This window comes from Momordica charantia, assembly GCF_013281855.1.
Source record: "Momordica charantia cultivar OHB3-1 chromosome 6 unlocalized genomic scaffold, Mcharantia_2.0 BLBB01000006.1, whole genome shotgun sequence".
NCBI lineage: Eukaryota > Viridiplantae > Streptophyta > Magnoliopsida > Cucurbitales > Cucurbitaceae > Momordica > Momordica charantia.
The window spans coordinates 7894792-7920744 of NW_028275164.1; the positions used below are offsets into that span (position 1 = coordinate 7894792).

At 35.8% G+C, this 25953-nt stretch overlaps 1 protein-coding gene across 3 annotated transcripts in view; it reads right to left on the bottom strand.

The window, feature by feature from the left end:
- Positions 1-25953, bottom strand: part of GSL10 (glucan synthase-like 10) — a 75385-nt gene that overhangs the window by 40694 nt on the left and 8738 nt on the right. For 2 of the 3 annotated variants that reach the window (XM_022301658.2, XM_088125080.1), the window contains exons 3-13: positions 20603-20700; positions 18889-19052; positions 15355-15451; positions 13584-13694; positions 13373-13498; positions 8628-8717; positions 7893-7990; positions 7575-7692; positions 5747-5872; positions 4461-4537; positions 4299-4377 (exon numbers count right to left, since the gene is read on the bottom strand). In XM_022301658.2, the coding sequence (XP_022157350.1) occupies positions 4299-4377; positions 4461-4537; positions 5747-5872; positions 7575-7692; positions 7893-7990; positions 8628-8717; positions 13373-13498; positions 13584-13694; positions 15355-15451; positions 18889-19052; positions 20603-20700 (1184 nt within the window). Of the gene's footprint in view, positions 1-4298; positions 4378-4460; positions 4538-5746; positions 5873-7574; positions 7693-7892; positions 7991-8627; positions 8718-13372; positions 13499-13583; positions 13695-15354; positions 15452-18870; positions 19053-20602; positions 20701-25953 lie in introns of those variants that run through there. The other variant, XM_088125079.1, reaches the window with a different exon arrangement.

The following is a 25953-nucleotide window of genomic DNA, read 5'->3' on the forward strand; positions in this document are numbered from 1 at the left end:
CTTGACATCATGATCAGATACTATGGATTTTGGGATTCCATGGAAATGTACAATCTCTCTAAAAATAACTTAGCAATAGAAACTGCATCGGAAGTCTTTTTACAAGCTACAAAATGAGCCATTTTACTGAATCTATCCACCACCACCACCACGATGGAGTCAAAACCCCTTTGTGTTTTGGGAAGACCCAAGATAAAATCCATAGATAGGTCCTCCCAAATGTTTTGTGGTATTGGTAAAGGAGTGCATAACCCTATATTTTATGATAAGCCCTTATATGATTGACAAATATAACATTGGTGAACAAAGTTTGCAACATCTTTTCGGAGTTGTGGCAAAAAAAAACGAGTATTAACAATCCCCCCCCCCCCCCAATTGCACATCTTTAATAATAGATTCACGAAGGGATGTGTGAGGAATGCATAATGTGGTAGTCCAATATAGGCAAGTGGCTTGTACAGTTATGCCAAATGTCTTTAAAATCCGGAAATGTTGCATAGGCGTCGGGTAGATGATCAAAGGCCACTATTTCTCCTTTAAGTAATGTAAGGAGGGTATGCTTTCTACTTAAAGCATCGACAACTTTATTACTTTCTCCCGAAGTGTGTTTGATGACAAAATCAAACCTTTGTAAAAAGAATAGCCAACAAGCATGCATACGACTGATGGACTTTTGGGTATGCAAGAATTTGAGGGAGAAGTGGTCGGTAAGGACAAATTCTTTCCCTAAAAGGTAATGTTCCCATTGCTTTAAAGCTCTTACTAAAGCATAGAGCTCTTGTTCATAAGTACTCCATTTCTGTCTTGATGGGCTCAATTTTTCACAAAAATACTCTATAGGATGATTATGTTGAGCAAAGATGGCTCCTATGCCAATACCCGAGGCATCTCCAGAGACTTCAAATGGTTGGTCAAAATTTGGTAATGTAAGAGTGGGGCTATTGCTTAGCTTTAGTTTTATGAGTTTGAATTGTTGTCCCCACACGAATGGCCCCTTTTTTAGGTCTTTTGTTAATGGTGCTACAAGGGAACTAAAGTTTCGGATGAATTTTCGGTAAAAGAAAGCTGCCCAAACGATGGATTCAATAAGTTCTTGCCAATAACCATGCCCGCTGAATAGAAACATTAAACTAAAACCCCATACAAAATGAGCACCTAGGAAATAAAGGCCATATGCAAATAATGAAGAACCATAAGACTGAATTACCTGGGATGCCTGTGCCCATAAGAAATCGCGAAGCCACCCATTAATAGTAATATGAGTTACTACTCCTTGATCACTTATACTACCCCAAACATCCAGGAAACTTTGGACTTCTTTAATTGTTTTAGGTTCTGGCCATTCTAACTATGGCTTGGGTTTTTTGAGGATCCATTTTTACTGTGTTATGTCCTATTAAGAATCTGAGGAAGTATATTTCAGAGGTTAGAAAAATGCATTTCTTGAGGTTTATGACTAACGGATTAGAGGCTAAGACCGAAAAACTCAATGGAGGTGTCGTATATGTTCAGACATGTCTTGGCTACATATAAGGATATCATCAAAGTAAACTACTACAATTTTGTTAATAAAAGGAAGTAATACCTTATTCATAAGCCTCATGAAGGTGCTTGGGGCATTGGATAGGCCGAATGGCATGACAAGCCATTCAAATAGTCCCTCATTTGTCTTGAATGTTGTTTTCCACTCGACCCCCGGTCTCATACGAATTTGGTGGTAGCCACTCTTAAGATCTATTTAGAAAATATGGTGGCGCCGCTTAATTGATCCATAAGATCATTAATACGTGGAATAGGAAACAGGTATTTTATAGTTATCTTGTTTATGGCACGACTATCCACACACATACGCCGTGTACCATCCTTTTTTGGTGTAAGTAAGGCAGGTACGGCACAGGGACTCAAGCTGGGTTGTATGTGGCATTTATCAAGTAACTCTTGGACTTGGTCATGTAGAATTTTATATTTGGATGGGTTCATCCGGTAATGAGCCAGGTTGGTAAAGTTGCCCCTCGAAAGAACTCAATATTGTGCTCAATATCCCTTAAAGGAGGTAGGTTGGTGGGAGGTTCCATGATAGTTTTGAATTCACCTAACAAATTTTCCACTTCGGGAGGGATGGTATATGTTTGATTTGTTGTTCCGAAGCTTTTGAATACCAGCCCAAGAATAGACATATTCTTATGTATGAGAAGTTGTTTTGCAGAAGACAGGGCAAACAAAGTGTCAGTTTTGTATGTACCTTCTTTAGAAGGCTGCTGAGATAAAGGAAGGAAAGTTAGTAAAACGACCTTTTTTCCCATCCAACTGAATTCATAGGTATTACTTTCGTCCGTTATGGATTGTTTGGGTATCATATTGCCACGGTCGACCCAAAAGGATGTGGCAAACATCCATATCCAATACATCACATATAATTTGATCCTTGTAACTTGCCCCAATAGACAGGGGTACTGTACAAGTATGTGTTACCTGAACTTCCCCCCTTTTTTTATCCAAGAAACTTTGTAAGGATTCGGGTGAGGTGTTAGTGATAACTGTAGGGCTGTAACAAGTTTACTTGCCACAATATTTTCTGTACTCCCACTATCAATGATGATATTACAAACTTTACCTTGAATGGTGCACCGGGATTTGAATAAGGCATGCCGTTGGTGGGCAGCCTCGACCTTTGGAGTGATGAGAAGTCGTTGGATGACACAATTAATAGGATCCCTTCATCAGGGCCGAGGTAGCTCACTTCATCTTCTTGTAGATCCTCCTCACTACCCTCTAATTGATCATCCTCTTCAACAAAAGGAATCGCCTTTTGTTGGGGACATTCACAGGAAAGATGTCCTACATGTCCACAACGAAAGCACTTGCCCAAAGTAGGGCGATTATAGGTGTTAGTTATCTTTTTCCCAATATTTGTATCTGTACCTTTATCTTCAATAGGATTGTCCTTTGCGATTCGCTTGCCCTTGGAAGACTCATCTGCTAGTTGTGTAGAAGATTTATCCATAACGGGAGCATTCCTTTGGAGGTCCCTCCTTGATCCCAAGTAGTCCGACGAGCATACGTCTTCTTGTACCTTCATTGAGGTAACCAATAGGATGAACAGAAATATGTTCTTTGATGCCAGCTCGCAACACTCCAATGAATCGGGCCACCAAATATTGTTGACTTTCCAAAAGACTCGTTCTTGCACCTAACCGATGGAATTCTTCGGTGCAATCAGCAATTGAACGGGTTCCTTGACAACAATTTTGATATTGATTATTAAGAAACTGTTCAAAATTGATGGGAAGGAATCGTTCGCTTATCAACTTTTTCATTCGCTCCCAACTTCGAATAGGCTGCCATCCATACCTTTGCCGATTAAGTTCCAATTGATCCCACCACGCAGAGGCGCCACCTTTAAGTTTAAGAGCAACAAGGCGTACCTTTTTATCCTCTGGTGAGTTGAGATAGGAGAAAAAATTTTCTACGTTGCAGACCCATTCCAAGAACCCTTCGATCTCCATTTTTCCACTAAAGGTCGGTAGATCAACTTTCATTTTGAAATCAAGTGCGTCTTGTTGTCTATACAGCCTCCTTGGAAAACCCCGCTGATTGTTCTCCATTGCCATAAAATCATTCTTCATTGTTGGAAAAATCCAGAAAAGAATCTTGGCGACCTTGAAACAAGGGATTGTGATTGACATCTCGTTGTTGATGAAAATTTTGATGTAATCTGGACCCCCATTGGCCTCATATCCTTTTTCTTGGCGAAATCTTGGAGGTGCGACTGGCCTTTCTTGAATATGAATCCCCGGCCGATCCCCTACCTGAAAATCTTGATTGGATCTTGGGTGCAAGGGTTGATCACTCTTTGTCGTATTTTGATTTACATTCAATATTTCCAGCTGCTGATGAATGATTCCCAAAATCTGCTTAATCTCACCCACATCACTCCATAATTCTTTGACTTCAACCTCGACCAACTGCAAGCGTGTGGCCATCGATTGTGATGAGAAAACGGTTGATTGCTCTGTTTCTTTGCTGGTTAAGGAAGAAACTTCTCCCACTGTTGGTTTCTTTCCGGCCATCAGATGCCCCGAGATTCTTTGCTCTGATACCAATTTGATGGAGACTCACTCAAGAAGTAAGAGAAATCTCAATCTGTTCTATTAAATGTGGAGAATCCCTCCTATTTATAGGGAGATCCAAACCAAGAAGCTACTATATTTCCCCACTAAAACTAAATAAGTACAAAAAATAAAAATTATAAACAGCAAAACATGTTTCGAAAAAAATAAACATAGAAAGTAGACAACCTTTGGCTTTGGTGCTGGCTTTTGGAAAAAAGATTTTCCTTTATTCCATGGCCAACTGAGGTCAAAGCAACGAAGCGACCTGGAAAGAAAATGAACAACATTTCAAAACTTTTTTTAGTGTAAATTGTTCATCAGAATCAAACCCAGGACTTTGAAACTAACCAGAAATACTCGTTAAAATCATCATAGTTTCTCCATGCAGAATGCGGTGCCCGCCCACCATTATTGTTTGCAGCTTCCTGAAAAATTAATAACCAGGAGTAATCAAATTGGCAGTTTTAGACAGCAGACCAAATACTTACCCAAAGTGGAACATACTTTAGATGGAAATTTCAATCCAAAAACTAGGATTTTTAATAAGGAATTCAGCAAATAGGATTTTAACAAGGAATTCAGCAAAAATACATTATCGTGTATTCAACAAGAATCAAAACAAATATCATCCTAGAAGAGCCAGAGGGTTTATCCCTCAAGGGTCATGAAGATTTTGTAGGTTAGTAGTTTCCAGTGATTTTGTGAAATGTAGCCCAAATGCAAGCAATAAAAGGATTGTCAACAATGAACAGATAACTGCTGAATAACCTTTCTTGGAATTAATTTTAGTCTATTTTGTATACCAGAAATATCCCTTATAGCTCACCGGAAATATCCCTATCTCAGTAATCATCTCTAGAAATTTAATAAGGGCATCTTGGTAAGTGGTATTCAACAAATAAAACGCATTAATACTTAGTTATATTCTTTAGTGCATTACAATAAAACATTCTCTTCTCATATCTCTCTTAGTTGAGGCTGATGAATCTTCAAGTATTTCTCCAGTAGAGGATTAGAAGAGAACAGAGGCTGGTGTGTGGGAGGGGATTTCAATGTGGTTAGAAGATTGGAGGAAAAGTCTAGTGGGGGCAGAATCACTAGAAGCATGAGGAGGTTCAAATCCTTAGGTAAAGAGCTGAAACTTTACGTCACCCACATGAATAATGGCCGATTCACATGGTCTGACTTGAGAGAACGGCCAGTTGCTACTTGCATTTGATCGCTTCCTTCTTTCTTACTTTTTTTTTTCCTTTTTTTAACCAGAAACAACTTTTCATTGATTTATGGAAACGAAAAAAGGAAATATATTATGTTCAACCATGTATTTCATGTTAATCTAAAATATATTGAGCCTTTGTTTACTATATATAATATATTTTCCTATGTTAAGAAAATGTGTCTGATTTCATAAAAAACAATACTAAGTGCGCCTCTAGCACTCATTCAAGAAAGAAATTATCAGGTTTAAACCATAACCAGTGACTCAAAAAAACTGGAGTAGGCAATTTGTGCAAATCAAATGCCTAAAGCAATCAATGAAAAACGAGAAAATTATTTCAGAAGAAAGGAAAAAATAAAATTATATTCTTCCTTTAGAAACTTTATGAGAGACAATAAACAGATAAAGGACATACCGCAGCCAGAACCTCGTAAAGGGGACAGATAACTTGATCAAGAAAAGAAACACCATCTTTAGACTTGCAACTATTGGCTGGCTGCGCAATCGGTTGCCTCAATATCTCATCCATTTCCCTGACCATCTGTATACAAATTAAGGTGCAAGAGTAAGACAATGAAGCTCATGGGGAAAGAAAAAAGTTATAAAACTATATATAGAAAAGAAATTTTTAATCCTGCAAAAAATCACACGTTATTTACTATTAGAGCAACACAGTATTTTCAAGTATTCAAGGAACATGAGAAATTCATTTGTTACTACAATGGGACAGGCAGGAAACTAGTGCTCACAACTTGAATTATACGGAAGAACACGAAAAATAAGATGTAGTAAATAGAAGCTTTAATAGACTAGCTATCTTCTTGATCAATTAAATTTTAATTTATAGCGGCAAGATTGTCATATGGGTTCTATCAGGGTCCAACAGAATTCCATGGTTCAAAGTTGTTTTGTAACTTTATATTGAGTAACAACCATGATGGGTGGCTCGTTGGTCCAAAGGGGCTAGGGTTAATTAAGAGGGAATGGGTTTAACCCTATGATAGCCACCTACCTTAGGAATTAGTAATTTCAATGTGTTTCACGACATCAAATGTTGTAGGTACTTGTAAAATGGCCCGGCAACTCACGGATATAAAAAAATAAATGCTCGATTATGTAATAGATGTGTCACCAGATATGTACAGAGAAGAGAACAAGATGCCCTAGGAAAAAGAACCTCTATTATGTAAAGAAAAGACTCTGGGAAAATATTTGAATGGCTTGAAAGAGAAATGAAATTTAAAAAGATAAACTGATAGCCAATAACCTTTTAGTGAATTGAAATAAACAAAAAAGAAAAGAAAAGAAAAGAAATTAAAATGGATTAAAACTGACCAGGAACCATAAATAATGAAACGAGCAGTAGCTATGTGCACTCTGGTATTTTGACAGAGTTTAACAAGAAACGATTCTGTTAGGGGAAAAACATTAAAGAATCATACAGGAAAACAACAGAGTAAAGGCTATCATTCATTTGAATTTTACTTCAACAGTGACGTACATGAAAAACTAAGGGCCTGGTAGAGAATTCAAATACTGTTTCTTGTATTCAGATTCATCAAATCAACTGAATTCAATGAATATCTATTTGGTAGAGTTGTTTTTTGAAATCCGTTTTCGGATTCAGTAATCCAAATAGAGAAAATTATGAAAATAACTTTTTTATGTTTTCAATATTTTCAAATTTTGAATCCAAAACTTTAAAATGCAGAATTATATTTAAAATATATAAAAACTTTAATAAATACATTGTTTCATTGTTATAAACTCATTTCATTTTTTTTAAATTAAAACAGGTAAAATATAATATATTATAAATTATATAATATTGTAAAATACTAATTCTAAATTAATTTATGTTAATAAATTAATTAATAATATTTTAGACTAAACTAAATATTTAGTTGGTAACTAATGACTTACCAATATATTACAAAACATCTTGAATTTGTTTCTTTTAAATTGATATTCAATTTTCAAATCTGCTATCAAACACATAACTAAAAACAAGAATACAATCTTGTTTTCATTCAATCCTTTGTTTTCAAATTTCTTTTTTATATCACTAACCAAACGCACCCCCCAAGAGCTACCAATAGCAAGAAACTAACTATGACTTAGCAAGAAAATAAATACTGAGACTAATTTCAAATTTCTTTCAAGCCTTGCATTTAACCAACAAAAATATAAAAAAGGTGAACATATTCAAGTATAATTACAAAATAAAGTCCACAATTACGTACGTGGTGAAATATGTAGCATAAGCATTCTGGAAGAAATCTGACGTTGGATGCTTCACCCCATATAAGAAAGTATAAGGAAATAAATAATAGCTTCTTTTCCTTGCTAACAGCAGCCAAACTACAAACAATAGAACACTCTTAATTTTTATTTTCTTTTTTTCTTTTTTGAGACAAGAAAACTTCTAATAATTACAGTCCATCAAATAAGTGTTTCTTCTAGGAGTAATCAAATTCGTAAGTTCAACGTTAAAAATTAAAATACAAAATGAAACTAAACTCCATACAGGAAATAACAAGAATGAGTTGCTAAAATCAAACCTGCTCCAAACAGGTTGAATGCATAAATATTCACACCATTTAATGTAGTTTTCCAGGGACTTCTTAAATACACCTTCCACAGCAGCCTCATCCAATTTCTATAGCAACACAGAAAAAAAATCATAAAACAGGATCTCTAAAATATAGAGCCATAATTCATGTTTAAATATAGCCTAAAATAACATTAAATATATCAACTAGGTGTCTATAAATAACCGTTACAGAGTCAAAGATCTACAATCTTAAAGATTCAAAAGAACATACATGACTCCAAACATAAGGGTCAATAAAAAAAAAGAACCCAGCTACACAAGATATTCCTAAAAAAAACTACAAAATAAGAAGATAAGCGAGCTACACAGGATATTCTCTAAAAGAAAAATTACAAAACAAGAAGATAAGCCAGATACACAAAATATTCCTAAAAGAAAAATTACAAAATAAGAAGATAAGGAACAGTAAGTAATTGCTTCATATTTAGCTACGTCAAGTATTCAAGGAACGTGATGCATTCATTTGTTACTACAATGAGATAGCCAGGAAAAACAGTCGGTTGGTTTAAGAAGGTTAGAAAATTGTAAGTTTCTGACCGACTGAAACCAAATGGTCGATTTTCGGTGTTCGTTTTGTGCTAAACCAACCGATGTACACCCCTAGAAGCAACTCCGACTGTTAAATGATTAAAATTAAATTGCACCATCCATCAATGTTCAAGAATAGAATAATAACACATACTGGTTCAGTTTCTTCCAGGATACGAAGGCGAGATTGTTCATTGGCAAGTAGGTGCACTACATGTTCACGCTGATTGGAAACATTGTCTTTCTAAAAGCCATAGAATATGAATGTTAGACAAATTAAATTAAAAATCTAAAAGGAACAACTATGGTAATCAATAATGACCAATAAACTAAAAAAGGATAAATAAACATAACAACATCCTTTGTTTCATATCAAAAAATAAAACAAAAAACATAACTCCATTTCAATAGTACAGATGTACAAGTAATTAAACTCAGAACGATAAAACTAAAATTCAACATCAAAGAAGGGTGTAAATACTCACTGCAATCATCATTATAATTGAAATTATAATTATGAACAAAAGTTAATTCCTAGGCAAAAACAAAAATATACATACCTGGTTGACAGAATGGAAGTTGAGTTTACAATAAGGTCAAAATGAATTCTTTATTTTTATTTTCATTTTTTTTTTGTTAGAAAACCAGCAAAACATCCATTAAAAAAAGGGCCGAAGCAAAGAACAACCTGATGGACAAGGTGTCCCTTCTCCCAAAAAGGGGATCACAACATGAAGGTCAAAATGAATTTATAGAAAGACTTATTCAGTAAAGAGTTATATGATCAAAGAAACTTCCTTTAGGAGTTCAAAAGAAACTACTCTAACTTGTTCGTGCAATTAAGGTACAATTACAAAAAGAATTAGAAAGTTGGCACCAAGACGAGGATTGGTATTTGGCAAAATCAAAGACATCACCAGGATGTCTATCCTTGTCATTTTCATACAGAAGCAACTTCAAGAAGGATGACATATCACTGATCTCAATGAAGGGAGGGGCACAAAGAAAGTAGAGAGAGGGAGAATAAGGAGAGAGAAAGTATAGAGGGAGGGTGGAAAGGTGAGAAAGAAAAAGTACAATTAAAGGACCCAATTTTCTCATTAATGAAAGTTTGATGCTTTAATTATTTTTTTTTAATTATTATTGGGAAAAGAAACTGGAATTTCGTTAATAAATGAAATTATAAAAGGGGGAGCAGTCTCAAGTTATGGGACAATGGGAAAATGGAGAAGAGATGCCCTGCAGGATGTTGTCATTAGTTCTAATTGCATTATGAGAAAGCTCCCAAAGGAAAATTCTGATCTTTTAGAGGCAAAATCAATTCCAAATCATAGTATATAGAGGAGAAGTATCAAGCTCTTTATGTTTTTTCTTATGAGAAACTGAGCTTTCATCGAGAGAAAATTAAAAAATATATATACAAAAGGCAAACAAAAACACAAGGCAAGCAAAAGGAGGCTGACCTATAAAGGGCCACAATCCAAAATAATAATCTAACTGATAACTACAATAATCCTTCGAAACTGACACCCACAGGGAGGCTTTTTGGTTTGAATTGGCTAGTTTCTTTGGGCTAGGAAGTCCTCCATGTCAGTGGTGCCTAGCTGGTGATATTAACATTGCTAGATTCCCGTCGGAAAAGTCTGGGGTGAGGATTTCTACTAAGCACATAAGATTGTTTACTAGAGTCATTGATGATTGCGGCCTGGAGGATCCTCCCCTTTCTAATGGAAGGTTTACATGGTCTAGATCAAGTCTCTATTTCATATAAAGAGAGAAAAAAAAGGACAGTAGATTATTCCACTGCTCTACAACTACTTCATAAACCTTAGTTCAAAACAAGGCTTACTCATTTCCATCCCATTCTCACTCTCCCATAACACGCGGTCCCAAAGACTAAAATAGAATTGCATTGCCACACACCTCTTTTTGACTGCAAAGGCTAGAGAATGGTAGAAACTATGCCTCATTAAGTTACCAGGAATTAGAATGATAAGGAATCAAAATGAAAATTGAGAATGTTATTTCTTTGATGCTATTGACTAGAAATTTTCTAGAATAAGAATCAGAAGCTTATGATGTTGTTTACTAAAATAATAATTTAATAAATAATAAATAATTTAAAATAAAATCACATCAACTAAAAAAAGATTAATATAATTTTTGTTAGAACCATTACTAATATAATATATAATTAAATTTTATTGTTGTAATGAAAAATAATAATGAATTATATTTTAACAACCCTTTGTATTTATTAATAATAAAAAGGTAAAATTAAAAAATTGATTAATTAAATAAAATTTTGTAATATTTTATAATTAAATCACAACTAATAAAAATGGTATCATTTTTTATTAGATAAAAAATTATTAGTAGAATAAATAAACAAAGAAAGAAAAATTGTAAACTAATTAATTAAAAAGTTTTGAGTTTCATTAATAGATAAGAGAGAATAGGCAAAAGTCGTAAAGTAATTGTTGAAAAGGTGTGGACCTCACGAAATAAGGAACGAGAATGGGATTGATAAAGTTTTGGAGGAGAAAATAGGATAACCCCATTTTAGCAGGAGGAATGATTCTCAAGTTTAAGGTAGGTTCCACCAATTGATTTTATGAAAATCTGTATTCTCGTTCTTTCTTTTCTTTTTTGGACAGTCTGTATTCTCCTTCTTTTATTCTAATTCCCTTGAAAAATAAACATGGCCCTAGAGAATCATTACCAATACAGAAAACTTCCCACAAGCAAATAAAATATGATGCTCATTTCCCACACAAAAAAAAAAGAAGATATTTAAAAACTTTATTGAAGAAGATAAACGAGCAATGGCTTTCCAAGGACTTCTAAGCGTTCAGAGATCATAGGCATGGCCCACCATGTAGAATGATAGCCATAATCATGACAATCCTATGTCATTAAGAGTTTGGCCCTAAAAGAAACCACCGTAACCATTTGTCTAATGGATATCTATCCTTGTCACTATAAATCCTATTGTTTATTTCCAAGCATGCAACCCACACGAATGCTTTGACTGGACTCATCCATTATATTTCAGAACTTTTGAAGTAATCAACATGACCACTCAAACGAACTGAAAATCACAGTTCAAAAGCTATATATTTATGAGGCAAAAATACAAATATATTTCAAAGAAAGAGATCAAAGAAGCTCAGGTTAACGTCATAGTACAAAACAGAGGAATTAGTACCGTGAGATTTCAACTCAAGTCAGTAGTAAATTAGCATTTCAAAAATCAAAACTAATTTTTATTTTTCTGATTAAAAAACATAATGGAAAGATATTTTATTTATTGTGTTATTTTAATTTTTTTCTTCCATATAATATTTTGTCTTTTTAACAAGAAACGAACTTTTCATTCATAAATGAAAAGGAACAAAAATTGTTCATAGATACAAACCCCCAGAGGAGTGAAAAGAAGGGGGATGAAGAAGAAAAAAATAAAAATAAAGATACAAACAAACCAAACGTAATAAAGGAAGCTTAAACATTACACAGAAAAGCCTCCCAATTAGAACAAATCATGCTAGGAGAATAATTTGCAAAGAGATTGGAGAGAGCACACCATTGTGAGGCTTTGAACTTAGCTATAATAATGTAAAAACATAACACATCAAAATCCAGTTAAACAACTACAAATGGACAATTAATTTGAAAATATAAAAAGATAACGTTTGAAAACAACAAAATACTGCCTCCATTTTCTGCAATTTTAATCTTAAAATATTATTCTACTACATGAGGCTTTTTACATCAAAAAACATACATATTCTTTTTAATAATAGAAACTAATTTTCTCAATCCTGGACACTTAGAGCTAGGAGGAACCTTACAGATGAAGGGGCAATTGAGTGGTCCTTGTTGCTGCAAATTCTTTTCTTACAGAGGCCATCTATGAGACAAGATTACAGAGTTTGGAACCTAAATAGTGATGGGGTCTTTACGGTGAATTCGCTGATGGACAAGGGTACGGAGCAGGATAATGCTCTCCCTGATGAGTTTATTCAATGCCTTTGGAGATCTAAAATACCTAAAAAAGTGAAGGTATTCAGTTGGATCCTTATCCAAGAGAAGTTCAATACCTGTGATAGGCTGCAATTGAAAAGGCCGAACTTGGCTATTTCTCCTAGTTGGTGTATTCTTTGCAAAAAAGGGGAGGAATCACATGCGCGTACTTTCTTCTTTTGTGATTTCACTACTTCTCTGTGGAATTTTCTGCTCAATGAGTTCAGGGTGGTTTGGTGCTTCCCTAAGAGCTGTAAAGGGGCCTTCTTTCAGTTGCTAATTGGATCCCCCTTTAAAAATAGAGCCTTCAATATCTGGCGTAATGCAGTGGTTGCTACGGCTTGGAGGATTTGGTATGAGAGGAATCAAAGAATCTTCAAAGGGAAAGAAAACTCCATAGTCCATTCCTGGGAAGTTGTTCATACTTTTGTCTCTTCTTGGGGCCTCATTGATAAATTGTTTTGTAATTATAGTTTCAGGAGTCTAAACGCAAACCGGAAACCTTTTTCGTAACTTTTGGCGCTGGGGTTTGCTCTTCCCCGCTCTTTTGTACATCCTCTTTTTGATAATGAAGTTCTCTGTTTCTTATAAAAAAATAAAAAATAAAAAAAGAATAGAAACTAATTTTAAACTTGATTCCCAATCGGAACCTTAGAGAAAGGCTTAATGTTATTTTAGAACCCTGATCAGCACATATGGAGTGCAGAGCGAAAACTAGAATTACCTGTTAATATTTAAATTTGTCAATATTACCCCTAGAAGAACAGAAGTACATGTACATTCTTAAGAACTATAACATTGAAAATCAATAATAAACATGACAAATAGTGAGACTAGAATGAGTTCTACATAACCACCCAACATAGAAATGCATACCTGAAATCCAAAAACAAAGTGTAGAAAGTCAAGAATATCAGGACTCCTAGTCTCTGGAACAGAAAATTCTGCAGGCAACCTTGAAAGGCCACTGAAATACTTTAAAGCTGACACTGCTGCTTTCACCTGACCATGAAGTTGGGTTTCAAGGTTAACAGAAGAAAAAGGTCAACATTCACATTCCGAACAAGAAAATTGTAGTATAAAAGACCTCGATTAAGGACCCAATAGCGTTTGTCATAGAAGGAGAATCTAATGGAATAATGTTATAAGCAATTAGGTCCTCTGTCATTGCAGCATCAGATTCCATGAGTCTTTTCATCTGCAAGAGAAGGCAAATCATATAAAAAGGAGTTGCAAAACACAGAATTTGTTTGTTGATACAAAAGAAAACAAACGACTTCATCACAGGAAAATGCCAAGGCATTCCACTTTGTCCAAAAGCCTATTTCTGAACGATGCATCATAAAGGAAAAGTCCATGTCAACTGCCTTTTCTAAGCCAGTTTAGAGCATCAACCCTTTAGTATTATCCTTTTTTTCAGTCATCCACTACTTCGCTAGCAATTCTTTTTGAACAAAAAAGAATCTTTCTTTTGATAGATGAAAAGATAGAAAAATGTTCAAAGATCCAAAGTCCAAATGGAATGAAAAGAAAACAAAAACACCCAAATAAGTAACAAATTTCCAAATATTATGAGAGGTTAAGAATAAAACATTCAAGAATAAATTGCCAAAGGTGGAGCACTTTCGACAAAAGAAAAGACGGCCCTCCTCGCCCCTTTCTCACCCTAACCTTGGTACGTTCCCCCACCTCCCCGATCCTCGTCCTCAGATCATGTTCTGGCTAGTGCTTAGACCCATGCTAACGTATCTTCTCTCAAATGGGATCGAGGAGTAGGTCAGTCAGAATTGAAAATAAGACCTTTGGGTGCAGTCTTGACCATGAGAAAATGATGTAGTTAAAATGTTAGTTTTGTTCATGTGCTTAATTTGTTAGGTTGTTAGTTTTATAAAGGTAACTTAGTGTTACCGTGTAGTTAAAAGCCCAGCTAGCTCTAATAAATAGTTGCTGGTTTTCATTAATAAAGGATTATCATTTCCTTTCAAGAAAACTTCCCCTCTTGTATACATCAGAAAATAGGACACTTCCTCAAGATAACGGAAAAACATAGTAAGAGATTCTTCTCTATCTCAGTTGAAGAAGTGGTAGCTGTGTGGATCGTGGATAACCTTCAGGACTTGCTCCTTGCTCCACAAACTCAATAGTTCTTTCGGAAGGTGGACTGCAGTGGAGGTTTAATTTGGCTCCAAAAGATCTCAAATAGAAGAGGTTGTTTTGTGGAGATAACGAAAGTGCAAGTAAATGGAGGAAAAAGAAATTTGGTTGTTCCATCAGACCAAGATTTCAAAGGCTGGGTAGCTCTTAGGAAGATGCTTATAAGTTTTATTAACTCGGTGGGGGAAGTGGAGCAGATATAGAGCGTTAAAAAGGTGAAAACTTATACAGAGGTTATCAAGGACAAAGAACCGACTTTGACGGGTAAAAGCTTGGGAAAGGCTGGGACAACAGAACAGGGTGAAGAGGGAGAAGTTAGAGCTTTCAATTGGGAAGAAACTTTAGTAGTGACATGGCAAGATTTTCATGATGATTGGGGTCGAATTCTGGAAATTCTACAGAATCAGATGGAAGAAAGATTCATCATCAATGCTTTTCAACCAGACAAAGCCCTCTTAAAGTGAAAATCAAGTGAGCTGGCGAGACTTCTAGGCCAACCTAGGGTGGTTCTCTAATTGCCTTATGCCTAATGAAAGAGTACATAGGGGTATTAGGTAATGCAAGAATGGAAAAGATGATAAAATTTGTAAAGCAAGTATTTCCCCACGACCAAGAGAAAATCTACACAACCATGGTCCTTAAAAGAGTAGCATCAAATATTTCTACATACATATAAATATTACAATTATAATTGTAGGACCAACCTCTTCTGGGATTGCATCACCGAGTTGCTCCAGTACCATTGCTAATACTTTCAAGGTAGCAAAAACTTTTTTCCGCCTCAGCGTTTTTCGCTCCAACCTTAAAATTAAGTGAAAACAAAATTATTTACCATCCATAATACAAGATGATTAGCTACATGTAGCCACATGGATAGAAGATAATGTCCAATCCAAACCATTCAAAGCCAAGACACTCGTAAGAATATATAATACATGGAATTTAGCGTCTAGACGACCAAAAATACTAGTTCCGTTTCAAAAGTATTATAACAAAACAAAAACTTCACTTTCCTCCACAGATCATTCCACCAGAGAGGAACAACATTTAATATCATGAAACCAAACTAATTTCATCAACTGTACGACCTATATGAATATACTGTTGGAAACTCATATAAATTGTAGAACTTTATACCTGGACACGGCACTAGGAGCAACAACCACATCATTTGGTAAGATTAAAAACAACAGGGAATATAATAAAAACAAAATTGAAAAGGAAACCAGACTAGCTAATAAAAACAAAAAAAATTTAAGTAACCGGATTATAATAAAAATTTAAGAGCCAAATAGAAACATAAAGATTATGAGACATATTCAAGCAAACAAAACTAGCTAATAAAAGGCAGTGTGAAGGACGACTTAAGGTAGGATTTTTTAAAAAACGGGAGAAGTGATGGACACTATATCCTCTCTCCTCCCTCCTCCCTCTTCTCTCCTTCACGATTTCGTATGTCTTTCAAGCATTTTTCTTAGCTGAGAGTTAAGTTATAGCATCAGTTTAATTCAGTTTATAGTTCCCTGAGCAGTTTGGCATCATGGAATTAAATAGTTGTTGTGTGCAGAATACATATTTTCAATTAAGGTTTGGAGAAGACTGGCTTTATGTGGAAGATATTAGTCAGTAGTCACAAAGAGGTTTTACCATTGAAACTCTTGCAGTTAGCTTGGTTTGAGAATCAGATGGTTCAGTGGATGCAGCTACTGATGCATTATTTCCTTTCTCATAAGAAAAGAGATGAATTTGGTATGTGTAAGATTCAAAAAACAAAGTATGATGCAAGATGGCACATCGAACTAGTGGTTTGGCTGCCAACAAAGAAAAGGGTCGTGCTGGATCGGGAAAAAGAGGACAGCTAATGTTTTGGGATATGGTTAAGGACAAATTCGAACGAGCAAAAGAACTTTTGCTGAGGCTCTTGAAGGGAAAAACAGTAGGAATATGAGATGAAAAGGAGGCTATGTTGAGTGGGAAAGGTGTCAAAGTCTCTGCAACAAAGGGGGACTTGAAACATTTAAAGGATTTGAAGCACTATTGGATCAGAAAAAAGACTAAAGTGTTAGAGATGGATTGGGAAAATGTCATGGTAGTCACGAAACTTTGCGCACAAGATAATTGGATGAAAATAGCAAATGCTTTTAAAAAACCAAATCCTCAAAATTGTCAAGTTAATCCCTACTTAGCTGATAAGGCTTTGATGAGATTTGAAGATGGTAAAATCCTAAATTGTGATTGTCTCAATGGCAAAAGGAGAAAATTATGTGACCTTCACGTGAAGCTAGAAAAATGGAGTTATGAAGGTCATTGTAGAAATGAAGTAATAGTTTGTTATGGAGGTTGGGTTAAAATATGTGATTTACCTCTACAATTTTGGAACAAGCATTGTTTTCAAGTCGTGGATTAAAGAAGATCTCATCAAAACTCTAAATATGCTAGATTGCTTAGAGGCTCAAATTAAAGTAGAGTTGAACACATGTGGTTTTCTTCCAGCCTCAATATACGAAGTTTGGAGCTTTTGTTGTTCGTGTGGAAGACTTCTTTAAAACCGTCAACTAAGACTGGAATTCCAAGAAGCATTATTTTGAAGAGTCTTCAAACTCGACGGATCACGAAGTTTTGGCAGTTGAGGAGTCATCGATTGGAGGTGAGGTTGCTTTTAAAAAGAAAGTGGGTAGTGAAAAAGGAGTCATTAATTCAAAAAAAAAAACTTACCATTGGAGAAGTTTCTGAAAAAGGAAACGAAAGCTCCCTAGATTTGATCCGAAGAAATTTTATTCCTCCCCTACCCTTTTCTTATTCAAGTTGGCAGTTTTTCTCAAAATTTCCTCGTGTAGTAGAAGCTTTAAAGAGAGTTGAATAATGCCAAATGAATTTGGAAACTCCATTTAATAAGGAAAGAAAATTAAATCTGAATGGCAAAAGCCTTGCTCAAGATTCTTTGGAAAATCCTCCATCTTTTTCGGTTTTGAATAACAAAAAGTTGCCATTTAACGTGCAGGAGGAAAGATAAAGAGTTTCTCTAAAGACGGCTGGTTCAAATCAAACCCATTTAGAAAATGATTTAAATGAAGAAAGAGAAGGGATTCATAAGGGTATTCACTTACACCATCAAAATTTTTCGAATGTTATCAATTCAAATAAGAACAAGACATCCATTCAGATCCAGCTGCCTCTCTCCCTCGAATCCATTAGGTCAACCAATGAAGGAATAAAGAAAAGCCAGGAGGATTCTTTTTATTCGGAAAATGAGAATGATTTTAATGAGTATAAGCAGCCAAGACTCTTCACTTTTTTGGAAGCTCATTTGACTTGCCATGAAGATCTTTCGGATCACTCTTTTTTTCTTCTTTTAGATAAGAAATGGGAACTTTGAAAACTGATAGAACCATGTACAATAAAGGCTGGGGGGTGAGAAAAACCCCACCTTTTCAAGAACTAGTGAAGAGCAGCTTTTCTATCATAAATAAGCATCGCAAGACTGTAGTTACAAAAAGAATTCCGGAAGCTTAAACACCAGGAAGACGTTGCAATTTGTACACCGTTACAAAAAGAATCAAAAGACCCATGTCTACTATTCAAAACCCAACTATTCCTATCCTTCCAAATGCTCTAAAACAATGATATAACTGGGCAGCCTTTTAGCTTTGCCTCTGAACATCCCTCCTTGTAAAACCTCAAGGACCCAAAATTTTCGATTGATCTTGACATACAACTATTAAGGTCGAAAACTTTGAACAAGAAAGACCAATAAAGGGACAAGGGAAAATTGTGATGGAAAGGGTGCAAAATCAAGTAATTGCATGCCAACTGTCATGGAAGAGGGAGTGATCAAAAAACTCAGAGAACACAATTTGGAACGATGTCTCAGAGAATCTTTGAAGGAAAAAGCAAATCACCGGAGGATTGTTCCAGTCTAGCCAAGTTTAAAGCAACTCTTTGGTGCTCTCTTTCAAATTCTTTCTTTGGCTATTCCCCTATTTTGATATATGTTGTAACTGAGAGGCTCTTAGTTCTTGATCTGATTCTAGTTGTATCATTTTACTTCTTACTCTTTAGTGAGTTTGTTTCTTTTTTATTCTCTCTCACTCCTCTTTATCTTTGAACAATTTTTTCCTTCATTGTTTGTATCTTGTTAAAATAAAAATCATGACTTAATGTAGAATAATGAAACCCATGACAAAATTTGATTTGGGAAGCATAATCAAGGATGTAATTACTTTTGTCGATGAACTTACTCTCCAAGGTTGCCACTGAAAGCACCGGATTCCCTCAGTTTCATTTCATCTTCCCGCAGCTTATCTACATTATTTCTCTCTCGGTATAGTTTGTAGAACTCTTGTAACCGAGTAGTGTCTTGGCTTCTATCAATGGTTCCACCCTCCCTCTTGGCTAGCTTTTGCTGAAGAGTACCTCTCAAAAAATCAAGAATTAGACGATTGAATAAAATGATGAGCCTAATTGGCTCCCAGATAAAAGTCAAAGAGTACAAAAAAGTTGATGGCTAAGTTTTCATTCTATAAAAAGCAAAGCATAAATTTTATCTAAAAAAAAGGGGTACGTGGTTGACAAGAAATCAAACCACCACCGATCAACCTAGAGTCAAGAAATACAGAAGCCAAAAAATCTACATAAACTGCATGAGAGAAGATGATATATTATGGGGATACCTCATCTCCCCTTTTTAGCATTTGTAAACATATATCTCAGTTTCCTATCAAAAGGAAGGGTATATCTCAGTTTTCTTTATTCTTTCCTTTTTATATTTAAGATGTTCTTCAAAGGAAGCTCTCTGCCTCGTGTCTTCAGCCCTCAATATGCATGTTTTGTCAAGCAAGTGGGGAGAATCTGGTTCATATCTTCTTTCAATGTCCTTATGCCTTGCAATGCTGGTTCTTGTTATTCAAAGAGTTCAATTTATCATGGGTTTTCAGCAACATAGCAGTGGATAATGTGCTTCAATTCATCTTTGGCCCAATCTTGCCTCCACAGAGTAGTTTGCTGTTGGTAAATGCTGTCAAAGCCTTGCTCTATGAACTTTGGTATGAAAGAAATCTCAAAATTTTCAAAGACAGTCGCGAACCTCCGCTAGATCCCTTCGGTTTGGCTAAATTTAAGACTTCACAGTGGTGTTCCATGTCAACTATGTTTGAAAGTATCTCCCTCACTTATCTGATACAATTGGGGAGCGTTTACCTTATCTTTTAATTCTTGAATTTATCTTGTTATCTTTTTTTGTTCATTTGTTATTTCTCTTATCTTTTTCACTCTTTCGAGAGTTTGTATCTTTGAATATTTTCATTCCTTTTCATTAATTCAATGCTTTGCTGTTCAAAAAAAAAAGAATAGCACCTACCTAATAATTACATAAATCTCATCGACTGCCCCACTTGTTACTAAAATAGAATCTAAGAGTACAACAATGGAACTTAGATTATAGAGACGATTATGAAACTAATATCCTCAAAACAACAGGAGTTTGCATCAAACTTGTCATGAATTCAAAGAGTGAAACAATTACTTAGTGAATAAGACAAGAAAAATACTTGGCTCCTCAACAATGAGAAGGAACCTTGTCCTCCTCACCATTAAATGTTTGCCAACTAAAAAAGAGAAATGGAAAAATAGACCTTTTTTAAAAAACAATTAGTTGCCAAGTATTTAATGGCAAGGAGGACAAGGTTCCTCTTCATTATTGAGGAACCAAGTATTTTCCGTAGTACGTAAAATTACAGCCAAAAGACCCGGACTACTACTTGAAAGTTTAAAACATGAAATACATTCCTGAATTTATCTCCATCTATGCAAAGTCATTTCCAATTTTACGAGAGACAGCTTATACGTAGTCATAATATACTGCAAATTATCATTTAGTTTCATATACAGCATAAAAATAAAAAATAATAAAATAATAAAAAAAGAGAGAGAGAAAGAAATTAAGACAGCACATACCTTAATGACAGACATCAGGCCAGTTTTGAATTGCAAAACACCTCTTCCTTCACTGTTAGGATCCAGGTTTTGCGCAAGTGAATACGCATGCTCACATACTACAGGCAAACAAAATAAAGAATCATGTATGAAAGAAGATAAAAGAAGTTTCAAGTGCTTAGGAATGATCTACCAAATGTATAAACAAAATAAGAATTTTATATCAACCGCCATGGAGTTGATGTAGTGGTTAGTGGGGCAAATGAAAAAAACAAAGAGACTTGGAGGGAATAAATGAAAAGAAACAAAGATTATTCGTCCTCTAAGAAAAATAATCTTATATCAAAGGAAATATAAGGAGTTCCAAGTGTTTAGAAATTATATATCAAATATTACTCTGCATGTTATAAAATGTAAAATTGTCATTTGGATTCTTTCCTAGAATTTCAGTTAAGTTGTTGATGTAACCCACATGGTAATTTTACTTCGAATATCTATTTCTTGTAAAAAAAAAAATAACTCACTGGTAAACAAAAAATGCCGAACTATACAAAAGAAATGTCCTTGTTTTGTTGGATCCAGGGGGAGAGATCCTTGAGTTTGGGTTCCAAATCCATCCAAGGGGTTTTCCAGTAGCTCTATTTACCATCTTTTAGGTGATCCTTCCCCCTCTAGTTGCGATTCGTTCTTTCCTAATAGAATGTCAAATTCTTTGGTTGGCATGTTTTACTTGGGAGGGTGAACATTATGGATTGTATGGCGAGTTTCTTCTTTTGTGATGGGACCGCAATGATGCTGCCTATCCAGGAACACGGCCAAGGATGTCGATCACATCCTGTGGGGGCGTCGGTTTTCTAGTTCTGTTTGAGACAACCTCTTCCAAAGGTTTGGTGTGTGTTTGGCTAGGAGCAAGGATGGTAGGTCTATGGTAGAGCAGGCCCTTTTGTTTCCTTCATTTAAGAATAAGGGTCAAACTTTGTGACATACTGGTTCTTACCAGTTTTATGGGGCTTGTGGTCAGAGAGGAATAACAGAAGTTTTAGGGATGGGGTAAGATCCTAGGAGGAGGTGTGGTCTTTGTCTAGGTTTAATGCCTCTACTAGGGCATCAGGTTCCAAGAACTTTTGTAATTATTCGTTAGGTCTCGTTATTTTGGATTGGAGTCTTTTTTTGTATAGTTAGGTGGGAGGCTCCCTTGGTTGCGGGCTGTTTTGGACTGATTTTTTTGTTGCCCTTGATTTGTACTTTGTTCTCTTCTTTTCTTTCCTTCTTGTCTCAATGAAAGCTTTGTTTCGCATTAAAAAAAATAATTAATTAATTAAAAAATAAAAATGCCCAACAATTTGATCCAAAAAAGTCTTTAGCAGTTGGATAGGACAAGAGCAAATGATCTTGATGCCCATAAAATGATTACATAAGCAGCAGTCATTAGATGTAGATTTAAAAAGAGATAAACGGGTTTCTTCTTTGTTGCATCTTACAGAAAGCTCATAAGAACAATTATTATCATTTCTTCAAGATGGGAGCTTTCCACAACATTTTACATAAAAAATAATAATAATAACAAATTGACTAAATGCCTTGAAGAGGGAAGAAAACAAGGACTTAAAAGAACAAAGCTCAAATTTCTCAAGACGCCAAGTTCTTGTATCACTCCCTAGAGAAGAGAAGTTGTTAAGTTGAAAGCACATAATATTCTATTCGGTCATATCCTGGTCTGGAAAACCTCTTTTGATTTCACAGGATTGGAAGAATGCGATTGTATAGTTCTCTTTGGGGAGGGTTCTCTCAACCCTCCGCCTTTAGTTTGTTCTCGCCTTTTTTGGGCTCTTTTGATTTGAATGCATTCTCTTTGTTTCTTATCAAAAAAAAAAAAAGAAAACCTCTTTTGAATGTAATGGACAAAGAAAGTCTTGTGGAAGCCCTTAATGAAAATCCTTAATATCCTTTTCTTCTTTCTTCAAAGAAATGGGGATTTTCCCTAGTCCCGATTGATAGGGCCCTCTGGTTCTCAATTTGTTGGTGAAAGATGTCTTAGATGTTGCTCGTTTCGCAAAAAGGATGTTCTGTTTTGTTTGTGTGAGCTTGGTGGGTTTGTCCTTTGGTGTTTAGGGTTTTGGAAGCTAAAGAGTCTGGACAGATTATTAAATGTGTTCTTTTGTTCTCAAGAAAACCTTTTCGGTTCTCAAGGTGGTTTGCTTTAGCATATGTCTCTCCTCGTGTGAAGCTTGGACAGTCTTTTTGGTTCCTCGGTTTTGACTTTCAATGTGGTTTATTATTAATGGCTGGTTTTTCGAGAAGTCTGTGGAAAAGAAGATAAGCAGCAGACTTTATTATGGGTCTCTTTTTGAGGAAGGCAATTTTATTGGCTAGAATATGAGTGGGTTTTCGTTTCTTATTTGCTAGAATTTGAGGAGTTTTTCTTTTGCCTTGCATTTCTTATATAAAGAAAGGTTGTTCTTTTGTTGGTTTATCCACAGACTTCTCCCCTTGCATCTTGATATACTTTACAAGTTTCTAAGGAAGATCATGGATCGCCCTCTTCAAGTTGCTAAGGAAGATATTGTCTCCTCCCTCAAGTTCATATCTAGTTTATCTCCATCTGAATTGGATGACTATTTGTCCTTGCTTAATTCCGAGCTAATCAAGATTAGTGAAGAAATGGCTGCCCTTGAGAAGATCATTCTAGAAGAAAGTTGGAGCTAAAAGTTGCACGGGATAGAGATTGTTGAGATTAGGACCCAGGTTTCAAACGATCTCAAAGGCCTTTTTCAAGAAGATGGTTCTCATGATCAAGACTCCTAAAGTTTTTTAGTTTGTTTTTGCAATTACGAGGCTCTTTCTAAAAGAAGTTCTTATAATCTTTATGTCGCTATTATTATTGTTTTGTTGGGTTGTAATGCCCTCGATGGGTTCGTTTTCCTCTTTTTCCTCCATTTTCTTCTCTCTCCTCGGGAGTTTGTATCTTTTGAGCAACTTTTGTTCCTTTTCATTAATCAACGAGAAGTTAATATTTTTTTAATAAGAAACGAGACAAAATATGTTACAACCACAAAAGGAGGGATAACAGCCTACGGGCCCACATTTTTTTCTTTTTATAAGAAACTGCACTTTTCAAAAGGGAGGGGGGTGTCGTTGGTCCAGAAAATTCGGCTTGCCAATTTCGAAAGTAAAGCTAGATAGTAATTAAAAAAGAATTGCCTATAAGTGAGGCACAACAAGGCCTAGTAATTTGTACATTTTCCCAAAAATATCGAAAGGGGGAGGCGTCTCGTTGAAAACTCTTTGATTTCTTTCCTAGGCAAACTCTACCAGCACAACTCCAAAGGACCCTCACTTTCCCTCTAAGGATACCTCCTTGAACTATTTCAACAACCCAATCATCAACCTTTTCGAGAAGACACCCCAAGAGGCCGCACTCCCTCATCAAAAAGATCCAAGATCTTGAAGCAAAGGTACAATAAAGAAACAAGTGGTCTATATTCTCCTCATTTCTCAGGCAAAGGGAGCACACGGAGGTAGGGGTGTTCACAGGTTGGTTTGGGTCGAGTTAGGGGGATTTTCTGGACCAACCCGAATTCTTGGGTTGATCAGATCTGAGAAATGACAAAAACAAGTGTGATGGCCAACCCAACCCAAAATTTTCGGGTTGGGTCGAGCTGGGTTGCCGCGTTGCTCTCAGTTTCAGTTTCAAGATCCAAACAAACGAAAATAGGAGAGAAAATCTAGAAACCTTAACAATATTCACTCACAATCACAACAATCTGAGATATACAGATCCAAATAGATCCAAACAAATCTTACAATCTGAGATATACAGATCCAAACAAATCAATAGAAAGAAATAGGAGAGAAAAGTGCAAATACAAAAAATTCCTAACTTAACATCTACTCACAAACACAATCGTTACTTATATATAACGGCGGCAACGGGCGACAGGCGATGATGACAGGTGTCGGCCTACGACAACAGGCTATAGCGATGGGCGACGAGTAACAACATGCGGCAACGGGCGACGAAATCGTGAGATAGGTGAGATCGAAAATGAAAGATGATAGTGACGAAATTGGAGATGAAATTTTGATAGATGGGAGAGGTGAGATCGAGATTAAGGGATGAAAACGTGATAGAAATGGTGATGGTGAGATGGAAGATGAGAGAGCTGAGAAACAAACTTGTGAGAGAATGAGATGTGAATACTAAAGAGGCGATTGGAAGATAAGAATGAAATCCTAGATGCATAAATATATAATAATAATAATAATAATAATAATATAATTTCGGTTCGGTTCGATTCGATTCGGGTTAAACCAATATTTTTTTGTCAAACCCACGAACCAAACCGAACTGCTCAATTGACAAAAAATATAACCCAACCCAACTCAATTCTTTATCTAACCCAACCCAAACCGTTGCTCTGTTCGGTTTGGAACTGCTCGGTTTGGGTTGGGTTACTTGGGTTCTTCGGGTTCTCGATTTTTTTGAACACCCCGACATGGAGGGAGAGATCATCCAACTTTGAAGCTTCTTCTGCAACTTATCATGGGTATTAAGGCTACTGTATGCAATACTCCAAAGAAAGACTTTGATCTTCTAGGGCAAGAAAATTTCCATACCATGTTAATAAGAGGGGACTTTAGAAAAGGTGCAACTTCCATTAGCTAGAGGAAAGTAGATTTGGTGGTAAACCGTTTCTCACTCCCCAAAGCCCACTCCACCTTGTCCCAACCCCCATCTAAAGGAGTTCAACAACTTCTGAGACCCAAGCTCCAGTCACAATGCTCATTGTTCCAACATTCAGCCACTGTACTATCTTTCTTGGTAGTTAATCTGTATATATCAGGAAATCTGATTTCAAAAAGGAGTGTTTCCCAGCCAAGCATCCTTCCAAAATTTGATTCTTTGTCCACTTCTAACCTTGAATGATATAAATTTCACAAAACAAGGGCTCATCTTAGCAATTTCCACCCAAGGTCTCCCCTTAGTAGCCCCCCTAGGGGGAGGCAGCCAACTGTTGCTATCTCTATTATATATACTCGAGATAATGCATTTCCACGAGGAATTCTCTTTCTGGATGAATCTCCAAAGCCATTTTTGGAGCAAAGCATTGTTTCTCTGCTTGTAAGCTTTCATCCCTAACCCTCCAGAGGCCTATGGCAAAGAAGTTCACTCCCAACTCACTAGGTGTCTCTGAGGATGGCAACCATTATTTTGTGAAACAAACAATTTCATTGATATATGAAATTACATGGAGCCCATATAAGGGAGTACAAAAGCCCATAGATGGGTTACAAAAGGCACTTCCAATTGGACAGGAGGGAAGTGTAGTTATAGTAAAGAAAAGTAGCAGATGTTTTACACCATGATATAG